General features: G+C 43.7%; 1 protein-coding gene across 1 annotated transcript in view; it reads left to right on the forward strand.

Moving 5' to 3' along the window:
* The window catches only part of FAM124A (family with sequence similarity 124 member A), a 61,016-nt gene that overhangs the window by 7,865 nt on the left and 30,021 nt on the right, over positions 1-23,130 (forward strand). Inside the window, exons 2-3 of the mRNA XM_001105422.5 lie at positions 1,172-1,203; positions 20,992-21,725. Of these exons, the coding sequence (XP_001105422.3) occupies positions 1,172-1,203; positions 20,992-21,725 (766 nt within the window). The remainder of the gene's footprint in view (positions 1-1,171; positions 1,204-20,991; positions 21,726-23,130) is intronic.

Consider the following 23,130-nt stretch of genomic DNA (forward strand, 5'->3'; position numbering starts at 1 on the left):
CTAAAGTATTTCATTTGCAAAAGTGAAAACCACATGTTGTTTTCTTCCATTTTGTTCCTCAACCAATAAATCAATGCAGCATTTTGAGTGATGTAGGTTATTTTAACCAGTAAGAGGCATGCTGCTTATGATTTTTAAAAAAAGTTTTGCATGTACTTTTTTAAATGTGGCAAGAAGTTCAGTGGAGTGAAAATTGGATGATTTAAGAAAGGCAACAGGAGACTAAGGAGATAAAAGAAATGTATATCTATAAAATTAAACATAATTAAGCAGTTTATTTGCATAACTACATCCCATAACTTCCATGGCAGAATAAATCCCTACGTGCTAAAGTGATTAATTTCCTACTGAGAATGACTTTGGGACACTAGGGGAAAAAAATAAATAGCTTCCATATCAAACTTGTTGCCAGAGAGGAAAGTCTTAACAGCTACAGAAGTAGGGCAGAAACTTACTAGAGATTAAGCAGATCCTTGGCTACAGCCTCACTGTTACAGAGGCTGAATGCCAGCAGCTGATTCCTCAGCGTAGAAACTGAAAGGGCGATTTCACTCCAGCCTTAGCCTGCCTTTTCCCTTTCCCTATCACAGTTCACATCCTGTTACTCTAATATCCAGCAGGCTTTCTTCTCAGATGGAACTGAAATCAGTGGAAATATCATTGTGCCTTTGTTTCCTGGTGGTCAGCCCCACCTTGAATGCGGAAACCTTCAAAGCTGAGGTTCCCTCTCTCCTCGCACTGGGATCCTCTGCTTAAGTCAACTAAGAACATTTCCCCATGGTGTGGTGCGAACATTTGAAGGGTGCTCATTTGCAGTAACCTTTTGAGGGAATCTGCGAGTGATGAGTCTGTTGAAAACTTTGGGACTTCTCCCCAGAAAAATAACCATTCAAAATTTTTGCTAAACCTTTAAATGGCTTCTTCCAAACCCCATCAGAGGAATTGGCAGAACTCATATGAGGGCCCCCAAAATTCTAAAGTTCCTTTAAAGTGTTGCTTTCAAATTCAGACATAAGTTTGTTTTGCATAAAATGAGCCTTGGCACTACAGTTCTTAATTGGTGACATTTCTTTACCAGTTAAATGCTACTTACCACTGACTGTTTAAAATTCTGGCTTGAATAAATCATTTGGATAAAGAATTCTACTAACACTGAGGTCTTGTGTTTCAGGTCCGACTACAGCCACCTGTCCTCCACCAGCAGTAAGTATCGTTTAAACATCCTTCAGCATTGTCTAACAGTCCCCGGAGAGGTCAGTACCATAGAGGCCATGTGTGTACATGGTTTTATAGTAGGTATGAATAACCAAAGGCATCCTTGCCAAAGAATGTGGTACAGAATGCTGTAACTCTGGAAGCGGAGGCTTTTCCCGGAGAATCTGATCATACAGAAATTCAGCCTTGAGGATGTAACCTGGGCTTTATCAGCTACTTGTGGATGCTTCTAGGAACATCATCTCTGAAGAATCTGAGGTAGCACTTTCATTGAACAAACATCTATCAGATACCTGCTACCCTCAGGCAAACAGAAAGCTCAGAGCACAATTCCTGGATCCCTGCGGTTGCTCCAGCTCATCTCTTGCAAAATCTCTTCCCTTGCATGTCTGCATCTGCAGGCAAATACCCTTCCCTCTCCAATGGAGGGAACATCTATCTCTGGCAAAATCCTGCAAAGTGTGTTAACAGTTGGAACAGTTATAGCTAAAGTGGAAAAGTGATAGCTAAATTCCCTAATTATAACCTACATTAGTTTTACATGCCAATACATATGTACATCGATATACATATATATCAGTGTGTGTAACCGATGTAGGTTATAATTAGGGAATTTAGCTATCACTTTTCTACTTAAATGTGGCTAAAAGGAATACGGACATTTTTATTAATCCATCATCCTGTATTTGTAATTCCTGGCTTATAGGTGGTTATTATATGCGGCACAAAATGATCAGGAATATGTTTACAAAGACACTCTAGTTATTTAAAAGGTGCTTATATTTAATATTAAAGTCCAGGTAAATGTGCTGTGAGAAATTATGCCTCATAACTAGAAGGAATTGAGAGTGATTAAGATTGCTACATAAATGACCAAAGCCATTCAGATTGATTGAATACTTATTTTAAATTAACAAAAGTAATTGTCTTATAATAAAAGCCCTGATTGTTTAAATCAGTAAATACTAAATTGTTTTGCCCTATCTCACTAGCCTGTTAAACTCTCAATTCTAAATAGTTCCCAAATGGAGAGACACTTAATTGGATTATTCTATTTATTGATGTTCTGGCTTAGTTTTCCTTTGCAATAACAGACTGAGCAGATAGTTTTATATCTGGATTTGTAATTTAGTGTCAAATTATATTTCATTATTACTATAACTGCAATGAGCAATTTCTGGTCAGTTCAGCCAATTGGAGACTGAATGTTGCCCCTTAGTTATTAAGAACCATTAGTAATAATGAGAATAATGCTTCAGAGATTTGCACTCATTCCCCAAAGCTCCTGCATTTGTAAAACCAGAGAAAGCTCAGTTGAACCCTCTCTCTCTGTGCCACCATTTTCATTCCACTCAGTTTTGCCCAGAGGCTACATTTGTTTTCAGAATGATTTTTCTAAAATACTTGTGTTAAGCCTTAGCTCAAATTGTTACTCACAAATCAGTCCTCTGGGTCACACCACAACACCTCTGTAGTTATCAAAACTGGTAATTTGGTTTGAGATGTTTTCCTCTCCATTATTTTAATTGCAGTCTCTGAGTTGGAATTTCTATTAGTTCAGCTGGGATCAATACCCTGCTATTGCTCTTCTTTTCTACTTTAAATGTTTGGTGGTTCCTGCCTCACTCTTCAGTGTTGGGGCCTCTTCGTGAGTAAGTGTGTATATGTGTTTCAGTTAGGAAATGTATTTGACTACAAATAATGGTGGGAAATGATGGTTAAACAAGTAGGGATTAGTTTTCCTCTAATACTTAAGAAAAAGGAAAAAAAAAAAGTCCAAGGAGGCAGTGTAGGTCTGGTGCAGAAGCTCCTTCCGTCATCTGGCTACACGGTTCTCAGCTTTTGGCTTCCTTCCTCAGGCTTGTCATGTTATAACATGGCTGCCTCCACCCCAGCCATCACATCCTTGTTCTGGGCAGGAAAAAGGAAAGGGGAAAGGAGAAGGTACCTGCCAGCTGAACCATCCCCACTTTTTAAGGAATTTTTTCAGAGACTATACCCAGTAATTTTTATCTCTATTGGCCAGATCTTGGTCACATGTTTATCCCTAGTTACAAGGGAGTCTGAAAAATGTTATGTTTTCTTTGTTTACATTGTCACATGCTATGGTTCCATTAATAAGGAAGAAAGGGAGAGTGGATACCGGGGCGGGGCGGGTTGGGGGAAGCGGGGAGGGTTGACTGTCCCTGCCTCAGCACCAGCAGGGTGCCTGGCCTGCCCCTCCTCCCAGCCAGGAGCATAAATCCTGGCCCCACCCACTTTCAGGGGAAGGCTCCTGGAGCAGTCAGTGAAGAGTAACATAGTTGACTTTCTGAAAAGATTTGGAAACAATTTTAAAACCTAAAGTCTTAAATCCTTTAAAGTATCAATTTGACAATGCTACAATAAGAAAAAAATATATTTTCTAAGTAGATTTTTAAAATAATGTTTCCCCACAAACTACATAATCACAGGGGTCTGAGTGGAGAGAAGGGTAGTGACTTTGTTATTTATCCTGAATGATTTAGTTGCAGGGCCTCTCCCAGTCACAGTCGAGACTTGGGGTGGCACTTTCTGTGTCCAGAAGGGTCCCGGGCTGCCCCTGCCCTACAGCTGCATCGTCCCAGTCCCAGTGTGACATCCTGGGAGCAGCTCCTGCATCTCACTGTCACTCTGCCACAGCTGTCAGCCTCTCTCGACTCAGTGGCTTTTGAATGATTCCTGATTCCTGTTGGGAATTGAGAGTTAATTCTAATCATTCACTATTACAAAGTGGATTTTTCTGCGTCTGCAAGTGGTTCTTACTCAACATTCACATGATGCTTTTTTACCCGTTTGTTCCTGAGTTCACAGGCGCGGAAATGCTTCCTTGGGGTGAGCTAGCAGGAGCATCGACCTTGTGGCCTGTTTGTCCACAGCTGAGTTTTCATTACTAGGGATTGTAATGAGACCTCCCTCCAGAGAGCACCGTTTTATTTAGTTGTTGTCTTTTTCCTCAAAATGCAGGGGGCTGCTTCCTCATGCCAGCTGCCGCATGGGAGAAAAAGAAAAGTTATCACTAAGTGTAAGGTCTAAGAGTGGTGGCGTGGTTAGGTGTCCTGAGTTCTAGTCCCAGTTCCACCATGAATTAGCCACGGGCTCTTGGGTCATTCGCCCTCTCTGGGCCTTCGTTTCCTCCTCTGTAAATAAGATGATTGGGCTGGAAAGCCTTTAAGGGCCCTTCCAGAAGCTCTAGGAGGCTGAAATATGAATTTCCAAGAAACTCCTCTACAAAGAGATGGAAGGAAGGAGGAGGAAAGAAAGAAGCAGGGAAGTACTGAGGCACTTACACCTTTTCTCTTTGCTCTCTTTTTGACCCAGAATAAAAATCTGGAGGCCTGGGCATCCTGTCTCGTGGCCTGTAGTGTAAATCCTAAAACAAGGGACGGCCAGAATCAACCCGAGCTTCTCTGAACTGTGAGCTGCCTGTAAGTTGGTCACAGGAGAGAGACTGTGGTAAAAGGCAGCAGCTGCTTTTTGCCTCCCTCCCCTCACAGAACTGCACAGGTCTAGGGTAGGGGCAGGCATGGGGACTGCTGGGCATCGCCCTCTTTTCCTCTACCTCACAGATCATGGAACTGCACTTCGCCGACTTGTCCTCTATCCCTGTCCAGATCTGGGGGGCGTGACCGAGGGGCTTCTTTAATGGATGGTTTGGTTTTGTCTGGGTGAATATTTTCCAGTTGCAACTGTATCATCTACCTTTTTCAGACTGACAAGGAAGGCAGGATTTTTATTTTATTTTATTTTATTTTTTTCAATGTTTTCCGAAAGGCTAAACACACTGTCGGCACTCAGGAGATCTCAAAAACTCATAATACTTGCTATGGAAGATTACTTTTTACTTCCAGAATCCTGTTTTTCCAGAAACCTGGTGAGACCATCAAGCCACTATGTACAATTTACATTCTTATGCAGGGTAAATAAAAGGGAGGAAATTATTTATAAATGAGAGAAAAGAAAAACAATAATTATGCCAGGAAAAAAAAAATCAACTCTGCCACGTAATGCTAATGAAATCTGTATCATGTGTGATTGAATATTTCCATTCAAATTAAGATTATAATCATACTTAGAGAATTACTCTTAGAAGATATTAGGAACTTAAAAATTATATTTTTAGGAAACTATGACATTTTTTGAGGATATCTAGCCCCAGAATAAGCCGATAGGAAATAGTCAAAGAACTAACTAGTCCTATTTGAGGCTGTTCTGAAGGAACCTTCTCTATTTTCCCTCCTAATTTTACCTCTAAAACTGTTCCTCCTCAAAACTCAGGATAGTCATGAACTCTTTATCTGGCACCTTCAGGAAGTGCCAGCGATGGCAGGAATGCCTTGTAGACAGCAGAAAGCACAAATGGTAAAAGATTGGGTGAAGTGATAGAGGGCTTCTCCTAGCCCCTTGACAATTCCCTGAGGAATTCTCTGTGACTGTGGAAGTCAGGGAGAAAAGGCCACGAACAGTGTGCTCTGCTGATCTGAGCCTGGGAACATGTACCAAGCTGTGCAAAAAGGCACGCATGATGGGTGGCTGTGAGGCACTGAAACTGTTTTTCAACCTACTGGGGCCTCAGATTCCTGCCCACTTCCATTTTGGCCCTACCTTCTTTTTCCAGCTTCTTGCTCTGTCCCTCCAGTAACTCAGATAGCCTCTCTCCCTGCTGACATCCTCCCTGCTGCTTTCCTGGGGTTGCCGTGTCTGAACTGCCCCCAAAGCAGCCTCAACTAGGCGCAGCTGCTGCTCGGGGCCCCTGGATACACTCTTATTGAGGGAAAAGGGGTCAGGTGGATCACAGGTGCTTTTCAAATAGGCAAGTCCAGGTGTCTTGGTTAATTACAAGCCACTGTAGCTGGTCTAGAATCACCACCGGGGCTTGTCAGTTCTGCTTCGCTGCTCTGTCTGGGAAGACATCTCATCCCTTCCTGAGACTGTCTTTTCTCACAGCTGTCTCTTTCCACATAAATGCTGCCTTCTCCCTCTAGTTTCTCAGTCATTTCAACATTTTCTTACAAGTTCAGGATACTGATGCAATAAATGTTTTGATTTTGGCCTTGGCCACGTTTTTGCAACCCCTCAGCATTTTGGAGGGAAAGATGAGCTCATTGTGATATAATTAAGCAATTATATTTGTGATAAGCCAATGTAGGAGCTTTGAAAGCAACACGTGGAAAAGATATGATTACATACTGTAGAACTCCTCACCAATGGGGAATACGTGAATACGTATGATCTGTGTCTCCATATCCAAGAGCTAAATTCAGACTTGGGATAATGAAGTATTTATTATTTTCTTTCTGTTTTCATTAGAGAAGATGATCACTTATTGACAGATTTTGCTCATTTTAGAGCCAGTTTTTTTTAATCACATCTCCAGAAAAGGAAGATCAATGTGTCAGAAGAGATGCTAGTAGCCAATTTAACTTTTATCCATTTGTAAATGTTAGTCTTCATTTTTTCTTCTGTGTAAAATACTTTCCCTATAATTCTCAAAACAAATATTCTTTCAGAGTCTTATTCCATAAGATCTAAGCAAAACTCAAATCTGTTTAATTCTCATAAAGAACAATTTTAGCTATTGAACTTGCTTTATTTTGTGATTAGCATGAAGTTGGCAGTGTTCACAGGTCTGTGAAAAGACTCAAACATCCACCTCTTCCATCCCCAGCTTCACACCCTACTGCAGTAAAAGTGTCATAAAGAAAAGTCACCAGTATTCTCTGAATTAGAATGTAGTCACTTAGAGTTAGTTGTATATCTTGAGTGTCTCAGTTCAGGTCTGCCCCTACTTTCATTAGTTTTTTACTTCCTTAGCTTCCAAAAGGCTTATTAGTAATACTAATGATTGTTTGATATACTGTAATAAACCCAGCAGTTGACATAAAACAACTGAAAGCACTGGGGAGATGGTATACATATTTCCAAGTGGGGGAAAATCATAGGGTTTTGAATTTCTACTCTACCATCCACAGAGCTGGAAGCACTTGAGTGTGCAACTTTCAGCCAACGAACCCCAAATAAGAACTATTTCCATTTTTATTACATTTAAGACCATGTCCTGGCACAACAGTCAAGTTTATTCACAAAACTGTTCTCAAAGGAGATTCAGGGTGAGCTGTGGCACAGCTGGAATGAGTCTGCAGCCCTGGATCGGGTTCTCCATGAGGGGCTGAGTGTTGGTCGATGGTGTCAGTGATAACATGTTCCATCTTAGTGTGTGGTCATGGCTGTAGAAACAAGTGAGGAACCACTGAAATGCTGTACATCTGGACAGATCAATCTGATTTCCTTATCCAGTCTGTCTTCTTTTGTGGCTTTTCCTTCAAAGTGACTGCAGAATTAAAGCTTTTACTCAGTAGTGTCTATTGCATTCCAGGAATGGGGCATCCGGTATGCTTATAGCTACTGTCTCTGTAGGTGTATGGGAGAGCACCCTTAAGGTTTCTTTTCCCTCACTCCAGCTTTCCCTAACTGTGGAGAGAGGGCCCTGCTGCTGGTGGCTCTTCCCACAACCCCAGGCATTGAAGTTTTCTGTGGAGGGGCTTTGGGATACTTGTCAGGTCCCTGGGCCCTCCTCCTAGGGCTGGGGCCATTTGGCATGTAGCTGGTAGGTGACACTAATAGGCCACAGGCCTGGGTGTGTCATTTATGGCAGGTCTGGGTTTTGCAGCCACTCAGGTGGTGGCTCAGCCATAGCCTCAGAGCCACAGAATGCCAGCTGTTGTGGGTCAGGGCATACTACTTGCTTCGCATTTTGTCAGCTGCCCAGGGGAAGGTGTTAATGGCCTGGTAGAGCATATAGAATCACCAAATTGGAAAACTTGCTGCTTAGAGTGTGGTCCAGGGATCACCAGGAGCTTGTTAGAAATGCAGAATCCCAGGCCTCCCGAGGCCAGTAAGTTGTATGTACCAGAAGTTTGAGGAGCACCGAGCTAGCCCATGTCTTCGTTACGCAAGCTCGCTCTGAAATCATCCCCGATACACATGGCTTATCCGAATCTCTTACTTTCGGGTTCTAATTTTTAAAACCTATAGGCTCTAGGATCCACCTAATATCTGGATGAAAAAGTTTTTCACTTGATATTTGCATTTTTAAGTTGATAATTGAAAAGAAAAGATCATGTTTACCCACTGAGAGTGGTTTATTCTAAAACACAGGATATATCCCTTATGAAGAGGGTAGAGGTGTGTGTTTGGGGTTTCAGGTAGCAGCCTTACCTGTTGGACCATGAAAGTGGCAAATGAAACTTCTGAGATGAAGGAACTACTGAAGCTGAACGTGTGAGTCCATTAGATTGTTATTTCATGGTGTGGGGCCTGTATATTCAGAGTCCTCTGAATGGGGACCTGAAAAGCTAGGCAGTGTTAATTATCTGACAGTTGATAAGAAAAGAGCAATAACCAAAGATAAGCATCAGAAAATCACAGGGTAAGGACAATACATGACCCAGATAACTCCTTTGATGCTTTGCTATGCTGGTATCCATTTCCAAAAAAATACGGTGTCGTCTTCTGGATTCAAAGGTAAGTTTTAGTTGTGTGACTTCACCTCCAAAGAGAGTGTTGGTTTCTGTCCAGGATATGAAAGAAAAATGGAGGGAGACTTCTCATTACTACTTTTTTTTACGTCCCTGAAAAGCTGAAGTGGTACCTCAGGGATATCTGGTCTACCAGAATTGTCAGGATTTCCCCCAAGAGAGGAAACAAAAGTGAATAACTGCCACTACTCCTTACCTTGATGTGCCTGGTGCTTTTCTTAATTTCAAAATAATGTTTTGCTACCCAAATAATACACAGTCATTGCAGAAAAATCAGAGAATACAGATTAGCAAAAAGAAGACGACCCAGAATCCTACCATCCAGAAACAACCATTATACATAATTTGGTGTCTGCCTTTATAGGATTTTTTTTTTGAGTATCCATATATTTCTGTAGATATATAAAATTTGGGGTAATAATTTGCTAGAAAATGGCATTGTATATTTAGTTTTATAGACTAATTTTCTAACTATAGTGCAAACATCTTTATATGCCAGGAAACTCATTTCTATAGTAGTTTGATTATTCATACAGTATTCCCTTATATTTTTGCACTGCACTTTATTCACCAGTACCCTATTGTTGGTCCTATAGGTTTTATTTGCTTTTTCACTACTATAAACAGCATTGCCAAAAAACATCTTTGTAATAGGTCTTTGTGCATATCCTTCCTTATTAGAAGACACTCCTACAATCAGAATTGCTGGGGTAAAAAGTGTACTCTTTAAAGCTTTTGATCCCTATTGCTAGGGTATTCTCCAAAGGTGCCATTTCACTCTCCCACAGACATGGATGAGAGTGTCATAAAAATTGTCTTTATGGAAAATATGTTCCACTCCAGTAGAGTTTCTATCTTTATTCAACATCCATACTGCTGCCTTTAACCCCTGATAGAATAACAAGTTGGAAGTAGCTGAAAAATATGATGTAAAAAGTCAAGTCATATCTTTTCAAGGTTACAAAATAAGATGATCCCATCATTCTTCCTTCTTTCGAAACCTTCTCTCCTTCTTCCACATTTGTGAAACTTCTATTTTGTACATCACCTGATTCAGGAAGGGAAGGAATGTTCCACATGCTCTCACTCCCCTTTTTATTTTGACCTGACCCTGACATCTTCTGACGTTGTTATTGGCACACAAAGGAAGCGAAACTGAGCAGTTCAGCCTGTGCTTAGAAGGATTTTCCTTTTCGTAACAAGAATAGTTACAAGAAGTCTTTCCTTTGTCAATTATGGTGATAACTGGGCTTTCTCTACAAGTCCATATTTAATATTTCATTGCCCCAGACTCAAGGAGAGTGAGGCTCAAACATGTAGGGCCACAGATAGCCTGAACTGGGAAGTTGGAGGTCTCTCTATTAGACAGTGTGATGAAGGGCTCGCCATCTGTTAGATTATAACACTTTCTGCTCTTCATTGAGAACTCCTATAAGAAGCTCCTATTATAAAGAGTATGAATTTTCCATCACCAACTCAGATATAAAAGCAGTACTGCTTTATTTCTCTGTAATTGAGCTAAACTTCATCTTGAGCTGCCGCCCTCACCCCCTAATAAGTGAAGACACAGTCCTGCTCTTCTCAGGGATCCCAATGCCTGCAGGGCTCAGCCCAGGGGAGGTTCTATCCATGATCCTTTCTCAGAACCCTTCTGGCATACAGATTTTTGTCAGGTTCCTTCCAGTTGTCTTCCTCCCACCAGAAGGCCAGACTTGGCATCTGAGCTGGAAAAGCTGCCCTTGCAGCCCCACATGTTCTTCCGTCTTCCGGTTCACAGTGTGAACCCTCTGCTCTAGGTTTTCAGCCTTTTCTGGCTCAGAAAGCCTTTTCTGTCTCCAAAAGCCTGGCTCTTGCAATAGAGAGACTTGCCCTTCAAGACCATTTCCTCTGCTATGAGTTAAAACAAAATTTTCAGAAATTCAATTACTAAGTTTATCTGCTACCATCCTCCCGGAAGCAGTGAATAGCCAGGACTCTGTAGCTGGAGGGCCCCAAGGCAATTAAGAAAACTGTGGGAGAGGGAAACTTGGTTATTATTTCTGCATTTCATTCTCCACATCATTTAGAATGTATCTTGTATTTTTGTTATGTTTGTCACATGTGCAGGTCTTGGCTTCTCAATTAGATTGTAAGCAGCCCAAAGGCAAGGACAAGCTATGTCTCCTCTTACTTGGAGTCCTTGGGGCCTTCAATGAGAGCAGGCACTTCAGGACTAGGTGCAGCTGAGATATAAAGGAGAAAGCCCTGAACTGGGAGTTGGGAGATGTTTGTTCTCTTTCTAGACCCACCATTGACAAGTGGCCTGACCTCAATTGTAAAATCAGGGGGCTGGACTGACTGTCCTACCCATCCTTAATTTTCTAGTCATGTCCAGTAAGTTTGTTCTCCAAATGGGCCCAATGTACACATTTTCTAAGGAGACTTAGGAACAAGGACTGGAGACTTGTCAGTGTTATATCAAAATTTTCAAAATATTTGACTATTCCACTGAATTTTAGGCAAAAAAAAAAAAAAAAAAAAAATGAGTCGCCAGGCTCCATGCACTTCCTACATTGCTCGTTTGATCATGAGCAAAGCCAATGCTGGATTTCATCACTGCTGCGTCTACTGCGTTCAGGATGTGTTTTATAAGCACATATACAGTGGCTTTTCTTAGAAGAGCTGCAACAGCTAATCATTGTCCATCTGATTTCTCAACATCCTGCCAGAATAAATCCCTTTTTAAAATAAATCTTAACTAATGTAATTGTAAGGATTCCTCCCACGAGCTCTAGTGTAAGACTGAGAGGCCTGGAGTTTCCTGATGAACAAATCCTTGAGATAGGCTTAGGCTAACTTTCTCTTTTGTCTTTTTTGTTTTGTTCTTTTTGGAAGATTTCTTTCATTTCCTAATACAAGATGAATACTAATTCTGTTCCTCTTGTTTCTAAGCCCTGCTCTGTCATCTCCGGATCTCCAATATTCATTGAGATCTTGACTTTCTCAGGAAGACTTTGCTACAAATGAAAATGACAAGCACATAATGTGGTTTACAGAGAATTAAAATTACTGAGTAGAAGAAAGGACTCTGTGTAGAATGCTATATAGTCTCTTCAGGCATTTTGAACTGTCAAATTTTTATGCAAGAGGAGTCTTACTACATCATTAAGCATGGTACATTGCTGTGTGTCAGGCCTGCATTACCGTCTCATAAACTTTCAAAGTTCTTGCAGTACCAAGGACTTACACACGTGTGCTAGATATGTTTAAGTGTTTCTAGCTGCAGTTACACCTCCTCAGACTAATTACATATCAACCTCCTGGTCTTCTCCCAGAATCTCTGTCAAGCTGTGTCAGAATTTAAAGTGTCTGTCATTCCTCTGGTTAGTGTCTGGCTTTTGCTCCCCCTCCTTTTCCCATCAGGAGAGTATGTTTCAGAATGATGGACCTGAATGAAGCTTAGAAATACATTTAAAGTAAGATGGATGTCCCATTTCCGAGTGGGGGGAAAAAACAACAGCAGGGTGTCTAAAGTATCTGCCTTACTTTCTATATTTTTTTTTCTTAATAGTGTCCTGGTTTTAGAATGAGCTCAGGAATATGAATTAGACATCCACATCACTGACATTGTTTCTGCAGCAAATCATAAAAAAAAATGAGAGGGCATTCGAATAACTGTTATAGCAAAACCACCCTTCTTATAAAAGTGTGAGAGGGCCTATAGACCAGAAAGATCCCTTATTGTACTCCTCTGCCAAATGAAAATATAAGCTTTAGCTTAATCATTTCAGCCTAAGTTCAATTCTTCAATTACAGGACATTTCTGTGAAATCAGGCTGAGGAAGAACCTTATGATCTATATTATAAATGCAGTTTGGATCTCCATGTTAAAAATCCTATATGTCACTTCACTGCCACCACAGGTCATTATTTCCAGCACTGCGACCAGCCTTGCCACTTTCACAGCCCAAAATTGCAGGCCAACAGGCCTTGTCAAAATTATAAAATTACTAAGAATTAACGAAGTCTGAGATTTTGTCTTAAATATTGGTGGAGTAAAGGAGTTGCTTACGTATTTTTAATCAGTTCAGAGTTTCAAAGAACTGGCTTCTGAAACTATGAAAACAAGAGATGAAGGCAGGTTATTCATTACATTCCGGATGAATAGCGTCTCCCAGGAAGGAATTTGGAGGCCCATTTCTGAAGGCATTTGTTTCTGGCGTTCTGGGGAATGCCTCAATGTGGGGAGGCCAGCCCTCTGCGAGTTTTGTGTTCGTCGTCGCCCAGAGCCTTTTTCCCTCCTGGTTTCAGATCTGTTTTTGTTGTGGTCGTTGTTGTTGTTTGTTTTTGAGATGGAGTTTTGCCCTTGTTGCCCAGGCTGGAGTGCAATTGCATGATCTCGGCTCACTGCAACTCTACCTCTGGGGTTCAAGCGATTCTCCTGCCACAGCCTCCTGAGTGTCTGGGATTACAGGTGCCTGCCACCACACCTGGCTAATTTTTTTGTATTTTTATTAGAGGCAGGGTTTCACCATGTTGACCAGGCTGGTCTTGAACTCCTGACCTCAGGTGATCCACCTGCCTCAACCTCCCAAAATGCTGGGATTACAGGCATGAGCCACCGTGCCCAGCCCAGATCTGGTCCTTATTCACAGTGTCAGCCGGTGCCCGGGATGTGTCTTTGTTGTGTGTGTGATGCACCGTCTCACCTGAGTTTTCTGCCACTGGATCACGTGGGTCTGGTTGGCAGACCAGTATCCCAGCTCCCCAGCCACTCAGTGCCATTGATGGGGGCTTTAGAAATGCAAATAAGGTGTTTATTCAACCTTATACAGGTCTCAAGCCAGGCTCCAGGGCCAGATTCCTAAACCAAACAGCCTGCAACAGCTGGAGGTGCCCTCGTTCACAGTCTGTTGGCCTCGTGGGGGATTACTGGGCACTGGGGAGTTGGCAGTAATTTTGGCACTGGAATGGTGCACGGCAGTTTATTCAGTCAATGGTAAACGGTTACAGCCGCTGCCTTGGAAACCACATTGAGCATGTGTGTGTTCAGTGAAGTGTCTGTAGGACTTAGCTTCCCGGCTTCATCTTATATATTTGTTTATTGTCTGTCTCCTTCACTAGATTATAAGCTCTCTGAAGGCAGAGACTGTTTTATTCACCACTGTGTCCTCTAGTGCCTGGCACATGATGGGTGCTCAGTAAACATTCTTTGATTAAATAAATGATGCAACTAAATTGCAAATTGTGAGTGACAAATTGTGTCTAAAGTGACAATCATATTAATTGTTGCCCAAAAATTCTAGAAAGGGATACCTGAGCTTGTCATATCCTGAGAGTTGTCCAGGAATTTCCTTTGGAATGAGAGATACCTTCAACTAGACATGCCCACTGCTAGGGAGGGGTGCTCTGGGGACACACCCGTTGGCCAGTTCTGGGAGGAGGGCTAGTCTGGCAGGCACCAGGCAGCAAGAGGCAGTGCAGGCACGGCTGATCTAAAGCCCAGGACTGCAGAGAGTGGTTGTGAGGGGCCCTGGCACAGGCAGCATTGAGGTAGGTCCAGCACCCGGAAGTCTGTCAACAGGCAGGACTTGAGTCTCCTGCCCTCTTCTTCCGAAGACTCCGGCTGAGGATGCCCACCCAGGCGAAACGGCCAGCCCATTCACAGCAGGCTCTCCCACCTAAGGTGGGTGAAGGAGCTAAGCCATGATTTCAGAGCCCCAGCCAATTTGGGGCAGAAAAACCAACACGATGATTCCAAGTGAAGTGGCATCATTCGTCTGGAATAATACCTGAGATTTGTTGTCTCCCGCCAAGGAAATCAAGGATGTGGACACACAAGGATTGAGATTAAGAGCAGAGCTTTAATAAGCGAAAGAAAGAGAAAGGCTATCTCCTGCCAAGAGAGGGCTCGCAAGCGGGTTTCTGGTCTGCCACGAAATGCACAGGGTTGTATAGATGAGCTTGAGGAGGTGGTGTCTGATTTACATAGGGCACAAAAGATTGGTCGGAGCAGGTGTGCTATTTGCATAAGATGCAAAAAACTGGTTAGGACTAGGTGTGCCATTTGCACAGCTTGCGAAAATCTGGCCGTCCCCCACTGTAATCTTTTATTATGCAGATGGGTTCTCTACCTGGCAGGCGCCATGTTGCCTATTCCTTTACTGTACACATGGGGGACAAAGAACAGGGAAGTCGGAGCCTCCATGTTGAACATACCTGGCCTTCAGGTAGCCCTTTTCTATTGGCGCAGCTGCTGGCATTCATCCCTGCAAGCTTCCAGCTTGCTTATCTATGTCTACAGCTCGAATTTTCAGGCTGCTCTTTGTTAGAAAAGAAATGATTTGGGGGCTGCTTTTTTGTTAAAGTAAAATTCTGCCAAGGGCTCTTTTACACTCACTATATGCCTAAATAATTTCTTTCCATCTCCTGTATCACAGGGATTGTGCCCTTGAGAGGTGAGAGGATGTACTGGTGAGGAGCACAGATCCAAGCCAAATGGTCTTGAGCAGGTCAGTTAGTGGTTCATCTATCATAGTGTTGCTTTAAAGATTAAATGAGATAGTATACATAAAGCTTGTAGGACAATGTCTGGCAAATAATAAGAGCATAATAAATGGTTGCTATTGTCTAAATTAATTTTCTGTTAAATTTAAATGGCCAAAAACAGGATACACAGGAGAGGTAAAATGTTGGAAAATATATATATAACAAATGCCCAGGCTAATAGTACACTTTCTGCATCATAGAAGGCCTGAGCTTGTGCACTGCTTTCTTTAACACTGTTTTCATTTTATGTTATCAAAGGAAAGCCTAATTGTCTATAATCAAATGAAAAAGAATCTCCCTTCTCCTTAGGGAAACACAAACTAATTTGAAAGCCTTGTTAATGGTGTGCTAGCAGCTCCCATCCTCCCACCAGCCTTGGGGCAGTCTGTGCCACTGCTCTGTTTGGTTCTGGTCTGTGTTTTACCCTAATTCAACAGGTGCTCGCTAGGTCCTTTGAGAAGACGTGTAATAGATATGATAAAGTCAGAGCCCATCCCACAGTCATGTCGTCTGTGCTTTTCCAGGGAGGCACAGAGACTTTTCGTGGCAATTAATTATTCACATTTTCTGTCCTTCCCCTCAAATACTTGGTTTCCTCTCCAGCTCCACAGAGGCACATTTCTCTGGGGGGTGTGTAACTCTAACACCTGATGACAGCTTGAAGCTGCGTTCTGTGTTCTTTGCTGTGTGTTTTCAGGTCACGTGCAGCGGGTACATGCTAGTGATGGCCGGAGCATGCTAATGCTGCTGCTCATTCTCCTTAGCTCCTCTGGGGCAGAGTCTTAGCCACTTACATGTCCCTGGTTCACGCAGTGCAGAGGGGGCTCTGGGGGTTGGGTCTTCATCATCCTGGCTCGCCCACTCTTGGCTGCCTCCCAAACTGCCAGGCGAGCTGGTACTTGGTGGAATGCCTTTCAGCTCACCCCCCTGCTCTGAGGCCGGGCATTTCGCCCTACTGCAGAGCTGTAAACATTCACTCATCCATGCAGACTTCAGCGTGGTCTTTGTTACTGCTCTCAGGGAAACCTTTGTGTAACTGATAGAGATGGCACAGGGCTGCGCGCCCTGACAACTCCACTGGGGAGTCTCAGAAGCCACCTTCTCCTGGGCCTCTTCACACCCAAGCCGCTCACGCCATGCTTTAGGCTTTCTTGAGTCACTGTTGTGCATTCCTTTCACTTGTGCACCCACCTGTGGTGCTGGCCTGTTTGAGTTGCCCTTGAGGGCACTGCTGAGATGTGAAGACCTGGGCATGTGCCAACAGGGAGGGCAGTTTCTAGCTTATTCTTCCTCCAAGTCCTGGGGCCAGAGGAAAGAAACGTAAGTGGGTGTCCAAGAAATGGAGCTGTTGGCTGGTGGCCAGGAATGAAGCCAGTGAGAATGAGGTGGGAGAGCCGTGCAGAGGGGCCAGACGGGAGCCACTGTGGCCACACATGGATGGAGAATGGCAGCTGGCCACTCTGCTGTGAAACGGATACAGTGGAGAGGCGAGCACACTTCTCTGCAGAGCCTGGGCTGATGGTGTACACGGAACTCGGAAGCTGGAGTTAGTGCTCCTACTCTGTGTGACCTTGGCAGACTACTTCACCTCCTGTGCCTCCATTTCCTGTTCTCTAAAATGGGGACAATCATAGCACCTCCCCTTTCTATAGTGGTTGTAAGGATTAAACGAGTTCATACATGTAGAACATGGAGAAAGCACCCATGTTAGCTAACATGTCACTCTGTGTACCTGGCCACATGCACACCTGGGGGTGGGATCAGGACCTTGAAGGGACTGCCTGGTGGCCCTGGCAGCTTCTTTTCCCAGATGTTCCTTTACTTTGCATGGTGTTTTCCCCCCGTCATTGAAATCATCTGTAATTTTTTCAGGTAAAATTCTTGATCCCCAGATTGTTCAAAGCCTTTCTGTCCTTTTCCATTTACATGGAGCATTCACTGATGTTTAGCAAAGTCGCATGTCTCCACTGTTGGGAGTTCAAGGCCACAGAGAAAAGTGAAATCCATTTAGATGAAGTGGTGTTTTCTCCTAATTTTACTGGAGTTAGTGACTGGCAGGAAATCTCATTGCAGCGTTACTACTTTTGCGTCAACTGTACTTCTGCCGATAGCGTCATGAATGTTCAACCAAACGGAAATAAACCAGGCAGGCAGAAAGGGCAAGCAAAGAAAAGGGCCAGAATCGTCTCTGAATTCTGATTGTTTTCCTAGCCATCATGATGAGTTTTCATGATTCAAATCTATATGGAGGCACACACTTATCAGATAACTGCATAAAAATGAGAATATGATCTGAAAGTAACTGGCCCATCCTTAAATTCAGCCCTTCACCTACACAACACAAAATTCCAGTTGCCAAAGGACATCTCTCCTCGAAGTCATTTGGATATCTCAAGCCAAGTAGCCAAGGTGCAACTTTCTGTCTTTTCCCACAAATCTGCCCTTCTTCCTCTATTTCCTATTTCAGCTAAACCACATCAGATCACTTGTTCAAGCTGGAAACATTAAGGTATTCTCCTCTCCAACTTTTCCTACACCCCACTCACCAGGCCTGTGGACTCCCTGGCCTGCCATTTGCATCCTTATAACCTGTAAATCCATGCCTCTTCTATTCACCCACTTGACTGTCTGTCCTGGATCTGTAAGTACTGCTGGGTAACAGCCACCTCCAGTCTCAGTGGCTTGAAACAACAGTCATTATTATTTCCCATTTGTCTTGGGTCAGCTGATCTAGACCATGCTCACCTGAGTGGCTCTTGCCCTGTGTCTTTGGGTGTGAAGGTTGGCTGATCTAGGGCAGGCTCAGCTAGAGTGCGTCTGTTCCATGTGTCTCATCCCCTTACCAGGACCGGTGGGCTTACCCAAGCATGTTCTTCTCATGGAAATGTTGGGAGCACAGGGAGGCAAGCCAAAACACATGCCACTGCTGTCTTTGTCTCCTGGCCAAAGCTAGGCATATGGTCTCATCCTAAATCAAAGGGTGGGGAAATACACCACCCATTTAGTGGGAGGAACTACACAGTCACATGGCAGAAAGTAAGGGTACACAGTAGGATAAGGAACTGAGGCCACTAATGTAATCTCCTATACTGCCAAGTCCTTGTCATCTCTTGTCTGGACTCCTCACTAGTCTTCTAACTCCTTATTTTGCCTATAGCCAACTTTCCCCCAACTTGATCCCAATACCCCTTCATTAAACCTTCCTTTGCCCCTTATCAACTACTGAATTGAGCTGAGGCCCCATACAGCTTGGTTCTAATCCATTTTTCCAGCTGCATCTGTTGCCGTGTCTCAGAATTACCCATGGCCCCCTTCCAAATGTGCTTGTTTTTTGCACAGTTCTATACCTTCATAAACACTTCCGAATCTCCTCAGCATCTAAAGGCATCATGAGCAAGAGGATGTGCTCTCTGCCTTTACCCTTCAAGACCCAGTTCATATGGTACCTCTTCGAGGAAGCCTTCTTCTGTAGAGCCCTCCTTCCTTTGTCAAGTCTAGTAAGTTGGAATTGCTTTATGCTCATATTTAATTCATACAAATTTGGGAAAACATGCCCAGCCAGCAGGAAGGAAAGAGAGGGAAGACAATTGAAAGGATTCCACTTGCCATTCTACTCCATGATTGTGGAGAGTTGAAACTTGACTCTGCTCTTACCTGAGTCATCCTTAAGTTCCAGGAGCCTCTCAGGTTGCCAGAAGCCTCTTGTAGAGTGAAGGGCAGGGTTTGATGAGTAAGGGTTTAGTGTTTAAAGAAACAGACTATTCTCTTGTACATGACCCTGCAGCAAAATGGTCATTTTATGTGGTGTTCAACTAAAGAAACATCTGTCTGGCCATCTTGTCTTGTTACAAGTTAGTGCTTTATTGGAAATTTGGGAGACTTTCAGTGTTAATAGTGTCTATAGATAACCTTTTCTTCACAGTGACTTTAGAATCTAGCCCCCACCCCAAGTTACTATTCCATTGTATTCCTTTTAGGCATATATCTGATTTAATTTTATCAGATTTAATTTTAATTTTTGATGTTTGTGTTTCCCAACTCAATCACAAAGTTCTCATCTTATGGGCTTATGGGTCTTCAGAGGGCTGCCGCCTATGGTTGTGCAGGTTGTGCACTGCACAATTCTCAGGGAGCATATCATGCCAGAGTATGTGTAAATGTACCTGATAGTGCCTGGGCATACATAATTAGTGCCAGCTTCTTTGTGTCCCCAGTGCCTGGTACAAACTGATTGCTTAACAGATGTGCAAATGAATGCATGAATGAGAGAGAAGACCACAAGCTGGACTGTTTTCAAGTGAGACACTTAATAGAGTTGGGATGAAAATTCAGACAGGTTTTGATCCGATTAAATTAAAACCATGTTATTGCAGCTGCACATAGTGAAATGAACTTGTAAGCCCACTTGCAATGTCTACCTACCACAAAAAAATTTTCATCCTGTGACTTGATCAAGGTTATGATTCTGAAAAGCACACCACATTGGTAGAACACAATTGACCACATGATCACTCTATGCCTGACACCCCTAGTGGATACTGTGAGGCATGTGTGTTGTAAAGGCAGATCTAGATTCTGGGTGAATCTAGCCCCCTAAATCACAATTGGCCTAAAGATGTCTCAATTCCCTTAAATGAGACCGAAAACTTATATAAATGCAAATAGAACCATCTTTTAAAAGAGCAAGCCTTTTATCAGATATATGATTTAGAAATATGCCAAGTCTGGCCAAAAAAACTGTCACCCCATGGGAAAGTGTTGCCAAGTTAAACAGTCAACTTCATGCTTGGAATTCAATACTCAGGTGTTTTGCCAGAGATCACAGGGAGGGTAACCGACCCATTCAAGATGTGTGGGCTTCTGGGTGGACGTGGCCCAGCAAGGGGCACAAAAGGTGTCATTTCATGGGCAATCATGGTCTCACCCTGCTTTCCTTCCACCCTAACCTCCGCCCCAGTAAGCTCCAACAGCAAGCAAACACTGCGCTTGGCTCCAAGGGTCATCCTTCCCTGTGTTTCCAGCAGCAACATGACACTGTGCACAACAGGGGACACTGTGGGCAGGACTCGTCACCAGCCAGGGCATGACCTGTCTGTAGAGTAAGCCCCAGGGGGCAAGCACAGGTCTCTCTTGTCCTCCATCGTTTGCCTTGTGCCTCACTCCCAGTGAGGCAGGTAGGAAGGAGCTCGTGAGTGTGTGTTAACAAAATAAACAAATGAAATAAGCAAACCAGAGGAGTGCATTTGTGTAGGGAACATGTACGGGGCAAGGCCCTGCAGTTATTTCAGGAAATACTAAATGGTGTCCACAAGATGCTATGGCATCTTTTCTAATGGGCCTGTTGTTCCTTCTAAGACACCAGACTTGACTTTCCATTTGTCTGATACATAAATATAAAGTCAAATGTTCCCTATACCGATCAACCTGATGAAATACAGGACCAAGGTTCTCCTCACCCTGTCCAGCTTGGAAACTCTTCAGGTAGCAACACCCCTTTCATCTTTGGCTGCTAGGGTGCTGACATAGTAGTTTTTGTAGGTAAACTTGGGATCAGAACATCACAGGTTATGGAGTCAGTTCAGTTAGAATTTGACTTCTCTTCCTGCCAAGCCTGTACACGTCATCACTGGACACTTTAATGAAATAATCATAATTGTATTCATTCATCCATTCGTTTTTTGCGTGCCCCTAGGTGAGCTTTCCGTTGAAGAGGCGCAGGACCCTTTCCTGGTCAGCATCCACATAATCGCAGACCCAGGGGAGTCCCAGCCCCTGCAGGAGGCCATCGACAAGGTCCTGGCGTGGATCCACCCGGACCTCCCGCTGTTCAGGGTGTCCGAGAGGCGGGCATGCAGGCGGCGGCGGAAGCCCCCCAAGGGCGCTCAGCCGGCGCTGGCGGTGGTGCTGTTCCTGCAGGAGGAGTACGGCGAAGAGCAGATCCTGCAGCTGCACCGCACACTGCAGCAGCCGCCCTGGCGCCACCACCATACCGAGCGTGTGCACGGCCGGTTCCTGCCCTACCTGCCCTGCAGCCAGGACTTCTTCACACTGGCCCCTGGGACGCCGCTGTGGGCCATCCGGCCAGTGCACTACGGCAAGGAAATCGTGCGCTTCACTGTCTACTGTCGCCACGACAACTACGCCGACAGCCTCAGGTTCTACGAGCTGATTCTCCGGAGGAGCCCCAGCCAGAAGAAAGCGGACTTCTGCATCTTCCCTATTTTCTCCAATCTGGATGTGGACATCCAGTTCTCCCTGAAAAGACTGCCCTGTGACCAGAGCCCGGTGCCCACCGACTCGTCCGTGCTGGAGTTCCGAGTGAGGGACATCGGCGAGCTCGTGCCTCTCCTGCCCAACCCTTGCAGCCCCATCAGCGAGGGGCGCTGGCAGACAGAGGACCACGATGGGAACAAGATCCTCCTACAGGTACTGGGGGGACACCTGTCTGTCTGTTTAGGGGACCCAAGAAACAGTTAGCTCTGCCTCAAACCCTATAGTACCAGTCACAGAGCAATGGTCAAGGAAGGAGAGATCAGTGACCCTCTGCCCAGCTCCTAGTCGAAGTCAAAGTGGCCATACTGGATCCCAACAAAAGGGCATGAAAGACTCTTCCCATTGGTTCTTTTCATTTCAGTGTCAGCAAACGTGTTCCCAGTTCTTCCAGGTTCCCATTCTGTCCTCCCCTATTGGGCATCCCCTGAACACCCATGACTCCTGGGGATTTCAAATGAGCTAGCTGGGGAGTTTGCGATTAAAGATTCCTGAATCTATGCCCATGTACTTAGAAGTTTTACCACTGGATTCTTCCCTCCCACAAAGGAACTTCAGGAAAGCCCATCTATCTGGAAATTTTAAAATATATATTGATGTTCATAGAGGAGATAGCTGTTCTCTTCCTTCGGGTGCCTCCTCCATCTTCTACTGTTGCACCCTTCTACTGCTGGGCAGCAGGTTGTTGAAATCCTGTGATCACTTGGAAAAGGATGTTCCGTTAAACATTTTAAGGAGAAAGCGATGCGTTGGGAGCTTCTGGTTTCACTAAGCTTGGAAGGGGTGAGCGAATTCATTTTAAGTAGGCTGCCCTAGTCCTTCTGCGGTGAACTCTTTAGCTTCATTACCAGCCCCCTTTCTCCTCTCATCCTTCCAGTGGTTGACTCATTAGAGATAATTAGTTATACTCAATTCAAAATTCAGCATGTATATTACAGAACATCCTACATCTGGTCCTACCTGATAAATGCTTTCCAGACCCAGGCTTTCTTGATTTAACAAGCAAATTAGTTCCAGGAGAATAGGGCTTTATTTTTCTGAAAAGCCTCTACCTCTGATGTCTCAATTTTCACACTTGGCTACCCGAAAAGGGAAAGTTGATAGTGAATTGGGGGACATTGCCTTACGAGGCAGGGATTGTGGTTACTTGAATCGCAGGTAAAGTTTCATCGTTTTTGTTGGTTTTGGCTTTAAGCACCAGAACTGTAATCCACATATCATGAAATGAAGTCAGAATTTGGCACATGTCAGACAACTGGTTCAGACTACAGCCAGACCTCATGTCTCATCAGAAAGGTCACCTTGAGATACTTACTATTTATAGGAACTAGATAATTTTCAGTCTTTTGAACTATGCAGATAAGGAACTAAGTAATGTTTTATTATTCAATATGCTAGCATTTACTCTATAATCCCTTTCGAAATGTGAGAAAAATTGTCTTCTGTGTTTGAAGAATGCCAAATCTTTATGCAAAATATAATACAGTCGCACCAAGTAAAAGTTAATGAAATGCAAAGGATATTGTTTATACTAAAAGACCAAAAAGAACGTGACTGTTTC

The sequence above is a fragment of the Macaca mulatta genome, chromosome 17, assembly GCF_049350105.2.
Source record: "Macaca mulatta isolate MMU2019108-1 chromosome 17, T2T-MMU8v2.0, whole genome shotgun sequence".
NCBI lineage: Eukaryota > Metazoa > Chordata > Mammalia > Primates > Cercopithecidae > Macaca > Macaca mulatta.